The sequence below is a fragment of the Amphiprion ocellaris genome, chromosome 11 (genome assembly GCF_022539595.1).
Source record: "Amphiprion ocellaris isolate individual 3 ecotype Okinawa chromosome 11, ASM2253959v1, whole genome shotgun sequence".
In the NCBI taxonomy this organism is placed as follows: domain Eukaryota; kingdom Metazoa; phylum Chordata; class Actinopteri; family Pomacentridae; genus Amphiprion; species Amphiprion ocellaris.
This window is the reverse complement of record NC_072776.1, coordinates 16,012,557-16,029,318: the sequence shown is the minus strand read 5'-3', so window position 1 is coordinate 16,029,318 and position 16,762 is coordinate 16,012,557. Positions and strand designations below refer to the sequence as shown.

The 16,762-nt window shown below is 38.9% G+C and overlaps 1 protein-coding gene across 22 annotated transcripts in view; it reads right to left on the bottom strand.

Moving 5' to 3' along the window:
- stxbp5l (syntaxin binding protein 5L) overlaps nucleotides 1-16,762 on the bottom strand; it is a 150,818-nt gene that overhangs the window by 23,345 nt on the left and 110,711 nt on the right. For 6 of the 22 annotated variants that reach the window (XM_035950491.2, XM_055014968.1, XM_035950492.2 and 3 more), the window contains exons 17-20: nucleotides 16,281-16,406; nucleotides 13,402-13,553; nucleotides 9,795-9,863; nucleotides 8,529-8,594 (exon numbers count right to left, since the gene is read on the bottom strand). In XM_035950491.2, the coding sequence (XP_035806384.1) occupies nucleotides 8,529-8,594; nucleotides 9,795-9,863; nucleotides 13,402-13,553; nucleotides 16,281-16,406 (413 nt within the window). Of the gene's footprint in view, nucleotides 1-2,232; nucleotides 2,371-8,528; nucleotides 8,595-9,794; nucleotides 9,864-13,401; nucleotides 13,554-16,280; nucleotides 16,407-16,762 lie in introns of all 22 variants that reach the window. The other 16 variants (XM_035950493.2, XM_055014970.1, XM_035950495.2 and 13 more) reach the window with 5 other exon arrangements.

The following is a 16,762-nucleotide window of genomic DNA, read 5'->3' as shown; positions in this document are numbered from 1 at the left end:
GTGGCTGCATTAATACTTTATAAAATGTATTCAAGTCAAAATGAACAGGTGATGAGCCAAAGGGCTGCTCATTGTGAAATGAACAATAACCATTTTTTACCATTGGTTTTTAACTACAGTACCACTTTTTACCTCATGCTCATTGAACCCATATGCTGATTTTAGTCAGTTGAACAATATCCCAGTTGTGTCAAAATCATACAAAGCAATACTAAAGTCTGTTCTATGCACTAATTTATGCGTATTCTTTTCCTTTTTTTTTTACCCAAAGTCTGTTGAGTTATGTTGTTTATGTGACAATATTAAGCACATGTAAGACAACAGTTTATGGACTAGCCCCATTTGTGACCTCAGCACCCTGTTCATTACTTCATAATTTATTCAAAAGTGTTCCCTATACAAAAGGAAGACAGTATTTTCTACTTGTTATTCAGCAGCAGGTGGCATCTTTAAAGTTGTTTTTGTGACCCTGTAGGTGCCGGCTTTCTCCCTGGAAAGATAAAAGCAATGTTTAAATGAAGGCGCCACATGGCTCTGCTGGGTTTTTTGGGGGGTTTTTTTGTTTTGTTTTTTACATAGCAGGCAAACATTTTATCTTTCCATGCTGACAATAAGCACAAGTGAGATCACAAAAATACCTTTCAAGGAGGCCCTGTTGGCCTAATGGTTTGTGCTCTTACCACATAACCACAAGATACATGGTACTGTCTGTAGCTGTATCTCCTACCCACCTCTCTTCTCTTTGTTTCCTGTCTGTATGTCCATTGGTGACATCAGATAAAGGCAAAATGCCACAAAAAACAAGATGAAATGCATCAGTGTTTCAATTGCTCCCTTGAGGATTGCATAGGAAACGCTACTTGACCGAATTATAAACATATGGAGTACTATCATCCCAAATGGGGCTAATGTAGGACTTAAATGCTGTTAACACTGACATATTTATAAACATACAAAGCAAGCTGAGTCATATTCATCAGCACCGCAATATAGTGGGCACCATGCAGTTAGTTAGAGACAAGACAATGATGGATGTTAGCCAAGGTAACAACAAGATAAAACTGCGGGTTTATTGACACACAGTCTGGAAGAGACAGTGAAACAGACCCTAAGCGCCACAGCCTGGTAGAGGAGCGTGTTGCCATTTATCGGCAAAGATGTATGATTCTAGTGGAGGCACGATGATTAATGTCCCAGAGAATGAAGCACTAGAGGCACTGACGGGTGAGGAGAAGTACCCGGCTGGAATACAACCCCATCCTCTTCCTAAGCCCGTCAGCCTCGCAGCATTGTCAAATGATGAAGGATCCGAGGTCAAAGCCCAGATCTGGCACATACAACAAACATCACAACATCTACCTCCTGCAGCTGGCGAAGAGAAACAATGCACCACCAGCAGTCACCTGCACAAAAGCATGGAACACATTGACAAAGCAGCCGCAGACAGTCTACTCCAAGAAACGCAGTCCCTGTCAGCTTAATTACACTGCAAGCAACTTGGTGGATTGGTCGAGAGTAAACTGCATTTTGGATGACAACATCTGAATGACGATAAATTAGATGCTTTATTGAATTTTACAATATTAACTGATCTTGCAATCAGTGTATTGCTTATTTGCGTGACTGTTCCCGAGATTTCTCCAGTTTCTGCAATTCTCCCAGGACGGCAGTGTAAGTCCACGTACACTGCAGTCCTCATCACTGCTAACGTCAAACAAACCAGCAGGAGTCACCACTGCAGCAACAAAGTTGAGAAACCTCTTCCCACCGCTGTGTTGCTTTTTGAAATAATCTAATTTTGGTGGCGTCACTTGCTGTTAAATGTTTCCATCAGCCCTGGTGGTGGGCTAAATTACTGTTAGCAACTTTTATTCAATGCAACATCTGCACCAGTTGTGGAAACTTGAGGAAACAAGGAAGCAAACAATCAGCTCTGCTCTTCATTCTATAGCTAGCTTTTATGAGAGGATAATAAACAATGCTAAACTAATTACCTACACTACCCGACCTCTCTGTGCTTATGTGAGAAATGAATGGGCTTCTGGTGTTTTGTGATAGCGTTGCTCACAGTGTGGAAGCAGAGTTAGCATGCAAGGTGCAACATCAAACCAACTACCTGTTCAAAAAGTAATCCTCCTATCTCCCCCCTTTGTTGCATTATTGCCATACAATAAAACACACAAGCAGTTGTCCATGAAGAGGCTGAGTTCCGATAGACATCCCTTCTCTTACCATTGTCCAGTAAGTAAAAGACTGGACTGCAGTGGCTGGCTCTCAGACTGGCCACAGGCTCTGGCAGGATGCGTGGGTCATTGTGAAGGGAGGTTGGATAATGAACTGGAACAGGAGATCCAACAGAACAGACATAGACTTTTCAGGGCAACAGGGGAGAGACAAACACATTGGGTGAACTGGGGAGAAGAGAGACTTGCAGGTAATAGGCAGGAAACAATTGAGAGGTTATGACATAAAAGGGTTATAAAGAAGGTTAAGAACAACACTGTTCCACCAGCAATATGATGCTCAGAAGCTTCCATATGCACAGCAATCACTATCACAAACAGCAAACAACACTACTACTACTACGACTACTACTTCTACCACTGCTACTATTACGAATACTTTTACTACACCACACTACTACACTATTTGTAACAACACAACTACCTCTGTTTCTAACCTTTAAGCCATGCATCCATCTCTTTATTCTATTACCACGGTCTCCTTTTCCTCCACAGTCAGTCAATCCTCCGACTTTACTGAACAAATCACTGTGACCTGAAGTGTTATTTAAAGCTTCAAGACAATTTCAATTTTTTTTGTTTCATTTCCAAACATATGTCAGGTCCAGATGTAAATACCTGGAAATAAAAACTGAAATGTTGATCTCTTGTCTCATATTCATCACTTGATGTTAAATCCAAATGTTTTCAGTCTAGAGCAAAAATGAAGGAAATGGCCTCACTGTTCCAACACTTTTGGAGAGGAGTGCATTTGGTGATGGCTTCGGCATGTTGTCAAGCTGCAAAATTTAGAGAAATGCTACTACTTTTGATTTTTTATTTGCATTTTAAAACTGTATTTAATGCACAGTACAGCATTAAAGGCCTTATTTGTATGCACTTTTGCGCATAATAAATGGCTGATTAGAACGCTATTCTGCACAGCTGGAAGTTACACTATGCTACTTAATGGTACACACTGTTCATACAGTTCTTTGGTAAAAAGCACCTGTTCAAACTGTAATAGTTACACTTGATAAGGACAGACTTAGGGTAGTTGTCATAAAAATATATATTTTACTTCATCCTCAATATTGGCGGTAGTAATAATGTTTTGTTATTGTCATACAATGTTAATCACTTTGGGGAGGAAAAACAAAGAAAGTTCTTGATTGACAAGTCGACTAACCCACAGTTTAATTAAGCGCACTACAATTTTAGCTGTAACTGCACATACATAACTTCCTGTGATTCTGTGTATTATTGTTTCAAGTTATTACAGCATAATCATCAGAAACATAACCACAAAACATTCCAATGCTTTCCTTTGCTGTATTTCTAATGAATTACAAAAGAACAAACTTATAACAAGCTTAAAACATGCTCAAGCTTTTATGAAAAGTTTTTAAAATTACGCTTTTCATAAAAATATGAGCATGTTTAAAGCTCGTCATGAATTTGTACTTTTGCAATTCTTAAAAATCATACCTGCACTGGTTAATGAGTGGTAATATGATTTCTATGTTGTACTCTGTACTGAACATACCCTAGGTAAAAAGGGCACCTGTTGGGTGTAGTTGAAAAATCATTCTAAGGTTTATTTTAAGTTCCATCAAGCCTTGAGTTGCATGGAATTTTCAGCTATCACCTCACCTCTCCCCTCAAGTGCCCACTGTTACATATATCCTACCATGTCAGGCACCGATCGCTGGTGTCTCATCTTGTTAGTCCATCTTTTGAAGGGCCTGGTCAAGTAAGCCCTGCTACAGCTACATGGGTCATCAAGCTCCCCAAAGGATTGTAACCCCAAACCAGAACAAAAGACCAGAGGACATAAAGAACACAACAGGAAAGATGTGGAGGAAGACAGTTTTCAGGCAGGAGAAGGGCCAATTACTGGGCCTAATGACAAAGGAAAGATAGAAAAAAAGATCAGGAAAAAGAGAGGGAGAGATGTGTGAAGAAGAAGTGAAGGAGATGCTTGCAGTTACTGACACACAGGGTGAATCAGGACGATGGTTGGCTTCCTTAATAAGCTGTCCACAGTCTGTATATGCCCTTAAACAGACACAGCACACCTGGTGCGCTGTGTCAGGGACAGCTAGACAGCCTCTAATGGCCACAGAGAAGGGTGGCAGTTGATATTCAGTAGGGGGAAACAAACCATGAACTCTCTGCCTGTCACGCACAGCACAGCTGTGCTGTCTCATTTGCCTGCAAGAATAACCAGTTTTAGTATATTTCACATATCTCTTGCATTAATTTGGAACAGATTTTAAGCTGACAAAAAAAATCTACAAAACCTTTTGGGAAAAAAAATTACTATGATTTATCTTACATTTGAAGTTAGGTCACTCTGCTATTAGCCATTGTTAACATTTCCTTCTTGTAATTCTGCTGAATGTAACTGCTCTACCAGCCTGTCTTCCCCTCTCTCTGGTTAAGTGTTAAACTGGATCAGACACTTGATCACACTGTGTCATGCTGTATCTGTCCCTGTGCTTTTCATCCATCTCTTCATAATTCCTCCTTTCTTCCGTCTTTTTAATTAACAAATGACAGGCCTGTAATGGGACAGAATGACCATGACCTAGTCCATATCACAATGCTGAAAGACTCCTTGCCAAGACAGCCAAGAACATCCTGTCCTGGTTCCATTATTCTGTTCTTTTGTTCTCCTTAGGAGGCTGAAAAGCAAGGCTGGAGAGTACCCACATGAGAATAAACAAAAAAGTATATATCCTATATCCTGGACAATACAAAGAGCAGAAACCCTGACAGCGCAGTTGCTTAATAAAATAATACTCAAGCAACAACAGACATTAGACAATTGAATTCATGGTGAACTGATTGTCATGCTCTATGTAAATGATGCTAAACTGTAAAATAATTTTGGACTACTACCACAGACCTGCAACAAAGGAAGATCTCTCGAAACATCTACTCAAGTCAAGTCCAGTCTCTTTGTACAGCTCACAACCACTCCCTGTCAAATGAGTCTAAAAGATTCACCTGCCAGTGACTGAAACGTGCAACGTTTTCATGTGCAAGAGACCTAAAAAAGGGCATGAACATTTGCTTTGACATTCTGTTTGCCATTTCATTTTCACCTGAAAAGTATTTTGAATCATAGTTGAAAAGCAGTAACACTGCACACTTGCTTGTATCACATTCTCCATCATGGAGCATCTGACTATTTTGAAAGCCAGAAATTTCAGGACCTGTCGAGGTGATCTCTGAGTCATTGTTGAGTCACACAATTCAGCCTCCTGTGGATGCAGTACACTGATCTATGCTGCTCAGCAAAACAATGCTTACTTATGTTCTACATTGCCAACAAGCATCACATAGAATCATGTGAACATTTTAATTGCCTTTTATCGTTGTTTTTCTTTTTGGTTTTTTTTCTTGTTTGTTTGTTTTTTTTTAAATTTTTGCACAGCATCAAGACTCAAAACTCAACTTCCATAAACCAGCCTGCTGTTGACTGTTTTCTGTTTTATACCAATCAGGCATAACATTATGACCACATGCCTAATATTGTGTTGGTCCTCCTTATATCATCAAAAATGCTCTGAACTATTGGCCATAGACAAGAGGACCTCTCAGGGTGTCCTATGGCGTCTGGCACCAGGACGGTGGCAGTGGATCCTTTGGGTGCTCTGGGTTGTGCAGTGGGGCCTCTATGAATCAAACATCTTCCACTGCATTGCTGTTGATGCTTTATCAGAATGGGGTGTAGGAAGTTTGGAGGTCAAGTCAACATCTTGGGCGATGTCATGTTCCCCAAGATGTTCCTGACTGTTTGATGTTTTTGTGATGTGATGGGGTGTATTTTCCTGCGAGGGTAGGCCAGTGGCATGGGATTGCCATTTATTCATCTAGCAGCAGGCTGAGCACAGCAACCCAGACATCTCCTAACTGAGTCACACCCTTTAGGTCTTCATAGGTGAACCTGAGGTATTCTCAGGTCAAAATGGAAATACATCATATGATTCCCTTCTAGGTTTTAGGTCTGCCCCAAGGTTTCCACTGAATTGGACATGCCTGGAACATGTCTGGGAGGCATATGACAAAATTTTATAAAAAGCACTGTTTCTATACTGCAACCCCTCAGACTTTACCCAAGGCAGAGCTCACACAACCCTCCCTGGGCAAGTTACTAGCACAAAGGCATTTGTGTATCCCTGTGACTCTGTGAACTGCAATGTGAAAGCAGATTGTTCCTTGTAGGCTTTCCCATGGCAAATTGTCTCAGGGAGGGGTCACAGTAAGACTTCTTTAAACGCTTGGACCAATCCGACAAAACAACACAGAGCCAAGTGGGCTAATCAGCTGTCATGACAGGGGTAAACCTCTATGTTGCCAGTTGGGCAGAAGGCAACAGCAGTGGCCTTAATGGCCTAAACCACTCTTTTCAAACCAGATTAACTATTTCTGTTCTTGCAAAAATTGTAAATGTTTTAATCCTCACAAAAATACATGACACAGATAGAATATTTGGGCACTTTGGCATTATGCTCATGCCCCAGTATTCATATACTGAATGAATTATGAACACATTAATCAGGAAATGATTATATTTTATTACACAAAGATCAACTACGGCCTATCCTTGTTTGTAATAAAAAAAACACTGCTCCATTGTTTCTCAGCTTAGTCTAAAGAGATGACAATTTGAGTTCTCAAACATCTTCCACTTTGCATTTAGGACCACAATTCCCTAGAACTTGCATCACTTAATTGTAAAGAGTTTCAAAGTTTTAAATTACTGCCCGTCTGTTGGCAGGTATCACTGGTTAGGACTACCTCTGGTGATTTCAAAGACACTATTAAATTGTTCTCTTCTTCCCTTAAATCATCTGAAAAGCACAAATTGGCCATCGAGGCAAACATTACAAGGGATGTCACACAGTGCGACAGAAACGTTTTTCCACTAGGTCTACTAGTATTAATACTGAAAAAGATTTTATAAAGAAAGAGCATCAGTTTGTGCTGTTTTTCTTCATACATAAATTGCTTCATTAAATACCCTACATATTATCTATTACCATTAGAGAAAGATCGCGAACCAAACATGAGGTATCACATTTGTTACATCACAAGAAAATCTAGTTGTTTTACAGCTAACCCTGTGGTAACTAAAGCCTCATAAAGCAGACAGTGATTTGAGGACACATCATGCCTGCTTGGCAGAGTCTTAAGCACAGATGTACACACACTGTCTGCATTTGACCTTTAAGTTCTAAATTTGCTGAGATAAAGTGTTTTTCCGAGACAGATATAAAAACACCTGCTGGAAAATGTTCCCATCCTTCTGTTTCTCTCCTAACATGCTGCATTTCTGTCTCAAAACACGCAGTCCGCAACATACAGTAGAATAAGCACACTTTTATCTTTTGTGTTACTTTATATTCTGTTCAATCACATGCATCAGCAGCTACTGTCAATGCATGCTACATCACACTATCATATCAAGCAATATATTTTCAAAATGTGATCCTGAAATTCCATGCAAGTGGCAAAATAATCAGTACAATATTAACTAAACATTAATGACATACACATTATATGCTCCATCACGCCATCATCCTCTCAGGAAACATGTCTATTTCATTAGATGGCTTGCATCTAATTGGAGTAAAGTACTGCTGCACATTAAGATATTAGCAAATACAGATTTCATGAAATTATTATTGTATATTGTTTATGATAAAAATGAATATTTAAATAGCTCTTATAACACGGACGGATGATAAAGGCCTAATTTTTTAAAGTGATGCAGGTTATCACCATACAATACCAGTTGTAGGTTGTCACACATCTACTAGCTGTTGTAGTGACACCAGTTTAAAGTAAACATGACAAGGAGGTATAAAGAAAGAAGGAAAGCAGAAGAAGAGTATAGTATTTCTCCTCCTTACCTTGGTGAAAACATATAATCATTGCGCAACACTGTAAAAACCATCTGGAAACTGTGATAAAATGCATCAGATAGACCACAATATATCACAGCTACATTCTATTTTCTCACCAAGCAATTTCCACTGACGGGTCCTTTCAATCCATTGAATATTAAATTTCCATATAACAACACCAAACATAAGTTGCTGTTTAAACACGTTCTCATCAAGTGAAGATGCTCTGGTGATGGGTGAGGTGACCACAGGCTGTTATTCAAGTTTAAAGACAGCAGCATCCCAGCAAAGTTTCACAGTGCACATCACAAGACATTTTCATACAGGGAATAAGGATTTTGGTAGTGGCTGGTGCACGTGTGTGTGTGAGTGTGTGTGAGCAGGTTACCTGAAGTGGGCGACTTGCTTCTCTCCATGTCAATGGACTGCTGGTTGTCAGTGAGTTCAGTAAGGCCTGAAGCAGCCAATGGCAAACAAGAGGAAGAAGAAGTAGCAGATACACAGTGAGCTTATTTTAACCATGTCACTCATACAGTAGTCAGCTTGGTTTGTGTCAGCCACGCAAAACCCCCCAAAAAGGCTAATAAGGTATGCAGTCAGTTCTCAGAACTTAATCATTATTTGTGAAGCTATGACTATAAAGATCAAGGTCTTTACTAATATTATACATTTGTTTTTTCACCTGCAAATGTTTCAAAGGATTCATTTGGTCTTCTAGGAGCAGCGTGGCTGATACATGATGTGACCTGCACTACAATTGGTTTAAAATATGTCAGTTTTTTGGATCCATTCAAGTGTCAAAGTGACTATGAATAGCCAATAAAGGTAAGTAGTGCAAATCTCATGATGAAAGCATAAACAATCAAAGCACAAAACGGAACAAACACCAATCCAGTCAGGATCTTATCAGATCCGATCACATGCACCAAGCACAGAAAAATTAAGTCATACCTTCTCATTAAAAAAAAAAAAAAACTGCCACAAGTGCTGACATTTTCAATTCTTGTTCCTTTCAGTCTGACTAACAATGTGGGGTGTTTAAGCTGCATTTATTAAGGACTTATTAATAGCCTCACTGAGTTGTCACAGTTCAAAAAATTTTAATAAATTTAATTATTTCCCTTCAGTCAAAGGTTCCAGCAAACCCTCTTAATGTTGGCTTTCTTTCAATAATTTACACTGTCTCTACAAATGACTGAAGACATTGAAAGGCACTCTGATTAAAGCTTAATTGTAGTATAAAATTAAAAATTCCTTTGTAACCGTCAACCAAAGCACACATTATAGTTTCACTCAGCCCAGTGCATGAACAAGGCTTTATTCACCCCACTGACTATGCTTTAGTTTAAATATACATCACATGGATCATATAATATTTATAACTGCCCTTACTTAACAGACTCAAAGGAGTGGCTCTCTTCGCAAAGGACATACTGCTGGACATGACTGGAATAGGGGAAGTTCTGTATATGGCAGAATATAGGGGATATCCCAACATAAGATCAGAAACACCCACATTTATTCCAGTCACCTCTTTGGTTTGTCCCTTTGCTTTTTGCCCACATCATCTCCACCAAAACACTGACCCATTATAATCCCATCCCTCCTGCCCCCACACACAGAGTCCCCCAGCCTTAAGGAAGGCCTGACTTACTCTGATAGGATGTACGGATCCTTTTCTTTGAGTCTGAATAAAAGTTAGACAGGCCACGCATGCAAAACTCTGTCAGGCAGGCCCGCATGCCCACACCAGCAGCCACAGAGTCACCAAAGGGTGAAAGGAGGAGGAGAAGAGGGAAGGAACGAGTGGTAAATAGGATGGTCAGTTTAGAATAAAGAGTGAGAAGAGCAGATGAGGATTGAAGGGGTGAAAGAGGTGAGAGAGGACAGAGATGTAAGAATGACATAGAGAGATGGCAATGTAAGTGGGGTAGGACGGTGGTGGAATGGTAAAAGGAGAGAAAGAAAAGAAATAAGGTTAGGAAGGAAAGAATGTGAAGTAAGAGATGATGAATAGATGAGGAAATAATGTCAAGACGTTTTAAGAGGGAAGGAAAGGGATTGAGGAGGGGAGGTAGGGAGGGAAGGGGAGAGAGAAGAACACACAAGCTTAGAGTGGAAAAGAAAGTGAGAGCAAGCAGTAACTGAGTTAGTGTCAGGGGAGGACAGACAAGATATACCCGCCACTCCAGCAAACCCCAGAAATGCTGATGTGATTGGTCATTTGCACAAGAATCACTGTGTTAGCAGGGAACATATCGTTACTGACAGAGCAACATGAAATTAAATCTCTTGTTGCAGCAAGTAATTGGCTTAGGTGAAAAACTCTGCATTGTTTTTGTTGTTATATGATAATGACTAGGAAAATGCACTTAAAATAATAATTAGGCATAATTTTATGAAAATACACATTTGACTACATTTGATTAGCATATTGAATATATAGTGTACACATATAGATAAGTGTGATGACAACAGCTAAAAATGTTTTGGGAAAGACAAAAAACGGTTTTCAAAAGACAGTTTAGCAAGCGTTATGTATTGTGTTTGGCCTGTTTCTTGTGTATTTTAAAGTTTTGTCTCCGGTATTCAGTATACCACATCAAAAACAGCATTTTTTTCATGTATTAGTCAAATTTGTGGGATATCTTGCTTCCACAACACATCTTCTTTAAGACTAATGGAAAAGAAAGATCCAAAATACACATGCTGGTGTTTATTTTACTGCATTTTATCTATTTGTCTCTATATTAAAAATAATACATATTTTTTTATATTTTAGATTTGATATTCTGAATGTTTCCACAGAGGGGATTGTTAATATAATATTCAAAGCCTTATTTGGATACATTTTATTCTAAAAAAAACAGTGAAACAAACCCTCTGTGAAAACCTGTGACTCTAATATTGCAACAAAAGAAAAAATATATCATTAAGTCTGTTTTACATATATAAGCCTCATTTGCATAAACATATATATTTAGAAAACTTGCACTACAAAAAATCATTGTCTTATTGCAAGTAATCAACAAGGGAAGTTTCACAGTGATATCTATTGGCTAAAAATGTTATCCTATACACGTGTAGTGTCTCTCCTTAAATGCATCCTTAAGTGCATGAGATCAGAACACCAGAACCTGAGGCACAGAAAAATGGCATAATTGCTTGTTTACATTTTACCTTCTGTCTCCAAATTGCAGTTTTGGAGCCCTTGTACAACAGCACAGGAATAAAAACTTTGCTCCAAAGCCCACAATTATCTACAAAATATTTTCAGCTACACTTGTAGGAATTATATGACAAAAAATGCTGCATATGTTAAATTGCTAAAACAACAAACCGTTACAGGTTAGTTTAAAGTCAAATAAAGGTGTAGCTTGTATTTTACAAGATGTGTTCTGTACGGTGAGGCCGAATATCTTTATAGCACACTATGTATAAATACGATGCTTTAGAGACCATCACCAACCAAGATCAGCAGCAGAGAAAAGGGAGGCAGGGGTCAGGAAGTACAACAAGACCTCTGTGGCTGGCTTATGACTACAGATCTGTGCTCAAGCAGGACTAGAAAACAGAACGGACAGAGAATCAAACGACAACATGCATAATAATGCCAATGTGGAATGACACAACCTGTTAACATGCACTTCATATCTCAGTGCAGATCTGTGACAGGCGTACTGAGATGGACAGGTGTGTTTATATTTGTATGTTATTGTGTGAGAGAAAAAGCGGAAAGAGAAAGAAGAAACAGAGTTCTACTGGTGCAGGGTTTTGAATGCTGATACAGCTGCCTTCAATATTTAACTTGACGCTGACCTACATTTGCGAAAATATAGTATATACTGTGCCGTAAGCCAGTGTCTGAAATTGGCCTCAAAATTCATCTCAATTTAGGCCAACTATTTCTTTTCCATTTGAAAAAGGCCTCTTATACAAAATGCAAAGCAAAAAACAGAACGGAACAAGAAGGCTCTTTTAAAATTGAGCACAGAGTCTGAGTTTTAAACATGTATCTGCAAGCAAAATTTGTGACACAAGAAGAGGTGTAATACACTAAAAGTAAATAAATCTATTACATATGAATACTCTTTCAAAAATGCTGCAAAATGACAAAGCACAACCAAATCCAGCAGCACTGAAGTAGTAGCACTACCAAAACTCTGAGTTTTAGTAGTTTCTAAAAAAAAAAAAATTTGTTTGCTTATCTTATGTTTTGTTTGCTCCTATGTTGTCTGAAATGCCTCTCCTGTAATTGATTTAACGCCTTAAAACTCATCTCTCCAAATCAAAGTTACACAGGATTGGTGACTTTGCTTTACATATAAAACCACAGAATCATGATTTCCGTGTTTTTAATACTGTCACTGGAAAACTGCAGTTTCGAGGTGACAATGCTCAGCCATGATGCTGACTGATTATTTCACTTATGTCTACCAGCATATAAAAAAATGTAATATTAAGGACCTTTGAACGAGGAAAAAACTTGATTGTCACCACAGTGGGTCTTAGGCTGCACTGCATTATGTTCTCACTGCCACTACAAATTGGCCCACTTCAAAGTGGTATATTATTATAGCCAATGTAGCAATACCACACTATATTTTAAAACCTCCATTACAAGTAACATCCTGTAAAAAGTGGTAAGAACTATCAGAAAAATGTACTTTGCAGCAGAAGAGTGCTTAAGCATTATTACATCATATAGTAGGTGGTGGAGCTAAAGCTATGTTTAACTGCCCTGTACACTGTTGACAAGCTGTCAAAGTGTAAAATAACGTGTATGTAATCTGTTACAAGCCACTATAGCAATCAGATGAATATAGCAGAATAAAATAGTTTTTCATTAAAGTACAATTTAACAGAAAACAGAAGTAGTAAGTAGTGAGTCGTAAAACTACCTCAAAAAAGCACTCTACTTTTATAAATGTATTTAAATACTTTCCATCACTGTGTGAGCAGTAGTATTGGGAAAATAATTTAACCATCTCCAGAATGGTTGACAGATTATTTAGGTAAGATAGGTCAGCTTTCAAAGAAGAGCAGATACAGATGAGACAGAAGTAAAGGGGGAAGACAAATCAGAGGAGACAGAAAGAGGGAAGAGAGAAGACTAGAAATAGACAAGACAGTGGGATACAGTGGTCAGCATGTGATGACTGCAATAGTGGCACCTTATCATGTGGATGCACACTGAGTATTAGTTGTGTATGTGTGTATGTGTGTGGCAGCATCCCAAGCGGTGTGTGAGTGTGTGCTACCTGAGGTGGACTGTCTGTTCCTGCGGGGGGAACGGGTAAGGCGCTGGTAAGGGTCGGCGGCCCCGTACAGATCCAGTGTCGACATACACAACAGTATGGTTTTCTGCAAGTAGTCGACTACCGCTACGCCATTACAGTTCCCAAACGCCAAGCTGGACACACACAATCACAGCAAAGAGGCATGCACACAGGTACAGAGATACATGCCGACAATTACACTGTTGGCAGATTTGTTTCACCGGGGTATTCTGACTAGCATTGAAGGAGCAACATGTAGCGCTATCAAAAACTGTCAAATTAACTGTGGCATTTTGGTGTAATTACTGTCAACAAAAGCTTGCCTTTATCTCACACTGCCAGTGCTGCTGTTTCTTAATATTAATACCAGATTTCCCACAAGATCTGCTGCCACCTGTTACCCCTCTCTGCATAGAGCCCCTGGCAGAGAAACTTGACGGCATTAATTTGTCATTGTACGAAAGATGTTGCAGTTGAAGAATCAGACAATATTCACAACAAATGGCTGTATCAGTGGCCCTTCAATTAAGCATTCAGAAAGAATTTACAAAATAACTAAAGCAAACACATAAATGCCACTTGCTGCTGCCCAGTCCATCACTGCTCTCCAGCATCCACCCAGATGTCTGGCTCAGTCACATGGTTCAGTTTGTGCCAGCAGCATCCACAGTGTTGTCTCTAATTTGTAAATTTTACCAAGCGAATAAATGGGGCTTTCTGTCATGTACTTTGTGTAAACGACAATTTCAAGAGCATGATTACACATTTGAAAATCTTCCGGAATACACTAGAAAATGAGCGAGAGAAAGCAGCAGTGGGCAAAACACACCTGTTTCAAAACAAACAAGACTTTAAAGTAGCTCAAGCCTTATAAAACAAACACAAAAACAAAACAAAAAAATACGTTACCAAGAAACCACAGAGAAATAGAAAAAAATATGCTCCTGTTTGTCAGCACTCATGTAGTGGTAATTTGGGGAAATGTGAAACATGTTCTATTTTTACCTACAATTTAAAAAAAAAAAAAAAAGTCCTAAAGGAACACAAGTAGTGCAATAGAAACAGCATTAGTGGGATTACTGTTGTACACAGCTTCATTCATTTGTCCAAAAATTTGGCCAAAACATTTTCCCAGCAGGAAGCTGCAGCAGGGTGATAAATTTCTGGGAAATTAAGGTGTCTTTATGCATAATGCGTCATATAAATGGCACAACACATTTTAGTAAGACTTAGGATAAACAGCAGTGAATCTATTATGTGGTAGAGTGTCAAAAATGACCAGGAGACAGACTTGTGTCTGGAAGAGGAAGGATGGCTGTGGTTACCAGTTGTTGTTTTTTCATCTGTTAAAAGTGCACTGCTACCAACTTACCAGGTGTCAGTGACACACAAATACTACTTCCTGCACGCATCAATAATCGTTACTGTGATTTAAGTACATCATATACCATAGCGAGCTAGAAAGAAACAAATGTTTTCCGTTTTTGTTTGTCTAAATAGGAGTATATGTATGTGTGTGTGTTTTTCTCAGCATGAGTGTGAGAGCCAGCAAAAAAGAATAAAACTAAATAAATTAATTTCCGCAATTTAATTCAAACTGTGAGTAGCTTCAGAAAGGACATTCAAATGGTGCCACTGCCTTGACCCACAGAGAGCTTTACGAAAAGAGCTGTGATTTAGTTTTTGCCAACAGAGCATCTAGTCACAGCAAAGTCATACAAGTGGTCTTAAATCCCTCTGAGCGCAGGAAGTCACTCAACTCCTCTTCAAATTTTATACATTTTAATCAGTGGCAAGTTTTAAAAAGCGGAACATTACTGAAGTTCACATTAGATGGTTTAAAATCATTGAAAAAATACACTGACAAAAAAAAAGGAAAAAAAGAGAAAGGAAGGATCAGAAGAAGACCAAATGTGCTCATGTTTCTCTGTTTCTCATTGCTACTGCTGCTGACAACCATCCCCTTTGCTCATTACTTCATTTAGTGGTATGAATTTGTCACAGAACATTATGGTGGTTTTCTCTGGTTGGCTCGCAAGTGTTAAATTTGTCAGGAAAACTCAACTCTAATTACATAGAAACATTTAGAATGATGTGTTTTCAGGTGTGCTAACTGTATCAATAACAGCTACAATAGATAAATAAATGAATACACTACAACCTTAAAATTTTACTTCTACCTACAGTCATAATGTTTTATTGGCAGGAGAACTGTGTGTTTTAGATTGCAACTTGCTAAACTATGATTATTACTGCTAAACTAATAGATCTTAGATCAGGTAACTTGTACTCTGCTTTGCAGCCTTAAACAGCACCGGACTCAAACCTTATACATATAACTAACCCCAGCAAAATATTTCTATAACACACCAGAAAACTCAGAGAAAACTTGCTTTCATGAATTGAAAGTCAGTCCAATGGAAACACATATACACACAGACAGATGGGCAGAACTATGCATATAGGAAATAATGTTTAAATATGACCACCTTTGAATTTTCCCTTCTTGCTGCCATTTTGAACCACCAACATGCAGTTTCTTTGTGACAACTTCAAAAGAGTGAACTAAGTGGTTCTTAGTTGGGTTAAAGCTATATAAACCATTCTATTAACAGCCTTGTTCTGTCAGTTAAGTTTTGTCAGTTTTGGCCTCTAAGGTGCAGTAGTTTCCACTATCTACTCTACTTCTAATGAAGCTTTTTTGTGCGGCTTTTGTTGTCCTGGGTGCAGACTACTAAAGATTTGGAATTAGTCACTACTATGAAGTAATAAAGTCATGAAAAAAGGCCTAATTCCTAATCTAGGCAAACACACAGATGGATAGTTATCGCAGACAGGCTGCCAGGCATCGAGAGACTTACAGGCCATAGGCAGAGTTGATGTCCAAACTGGTAATCTGTTGTGGAGGTTCTCCATCTACCCACAGCAGCTGGATAACCAACTCTGACTGGTAGCCAGGTGGAACCCGAACAACCCGGTCCTTCACCCTGAAAGACCCAGAGAGGAGAGATTGGAGTGTTATGTAGCAACCCTGTGTCCTGGGACACAGGGTTGCTACAAGGTACAAAACATGGACAAGGTACAAAACCTCATCAAATGTTTTGGTTGAAACTTGATTATTTATGCTTAATTACACTTGTAGTTCAATAAGGCACAAAAATTTGACACATTTTAGCAATCGTAAGATGCTACGACCGTGGTAATTAGGAATGTTTTATTTGAGTTTTATCACATGACAGTGGCTCAGGCACACTTGATCAAGTAACAGTAGTCCAACATGTAGTGAAAGTGAAGGCACACCCCCTGCAACAAGGCAAAAAGCATTAGATCACTCCAGTATCCC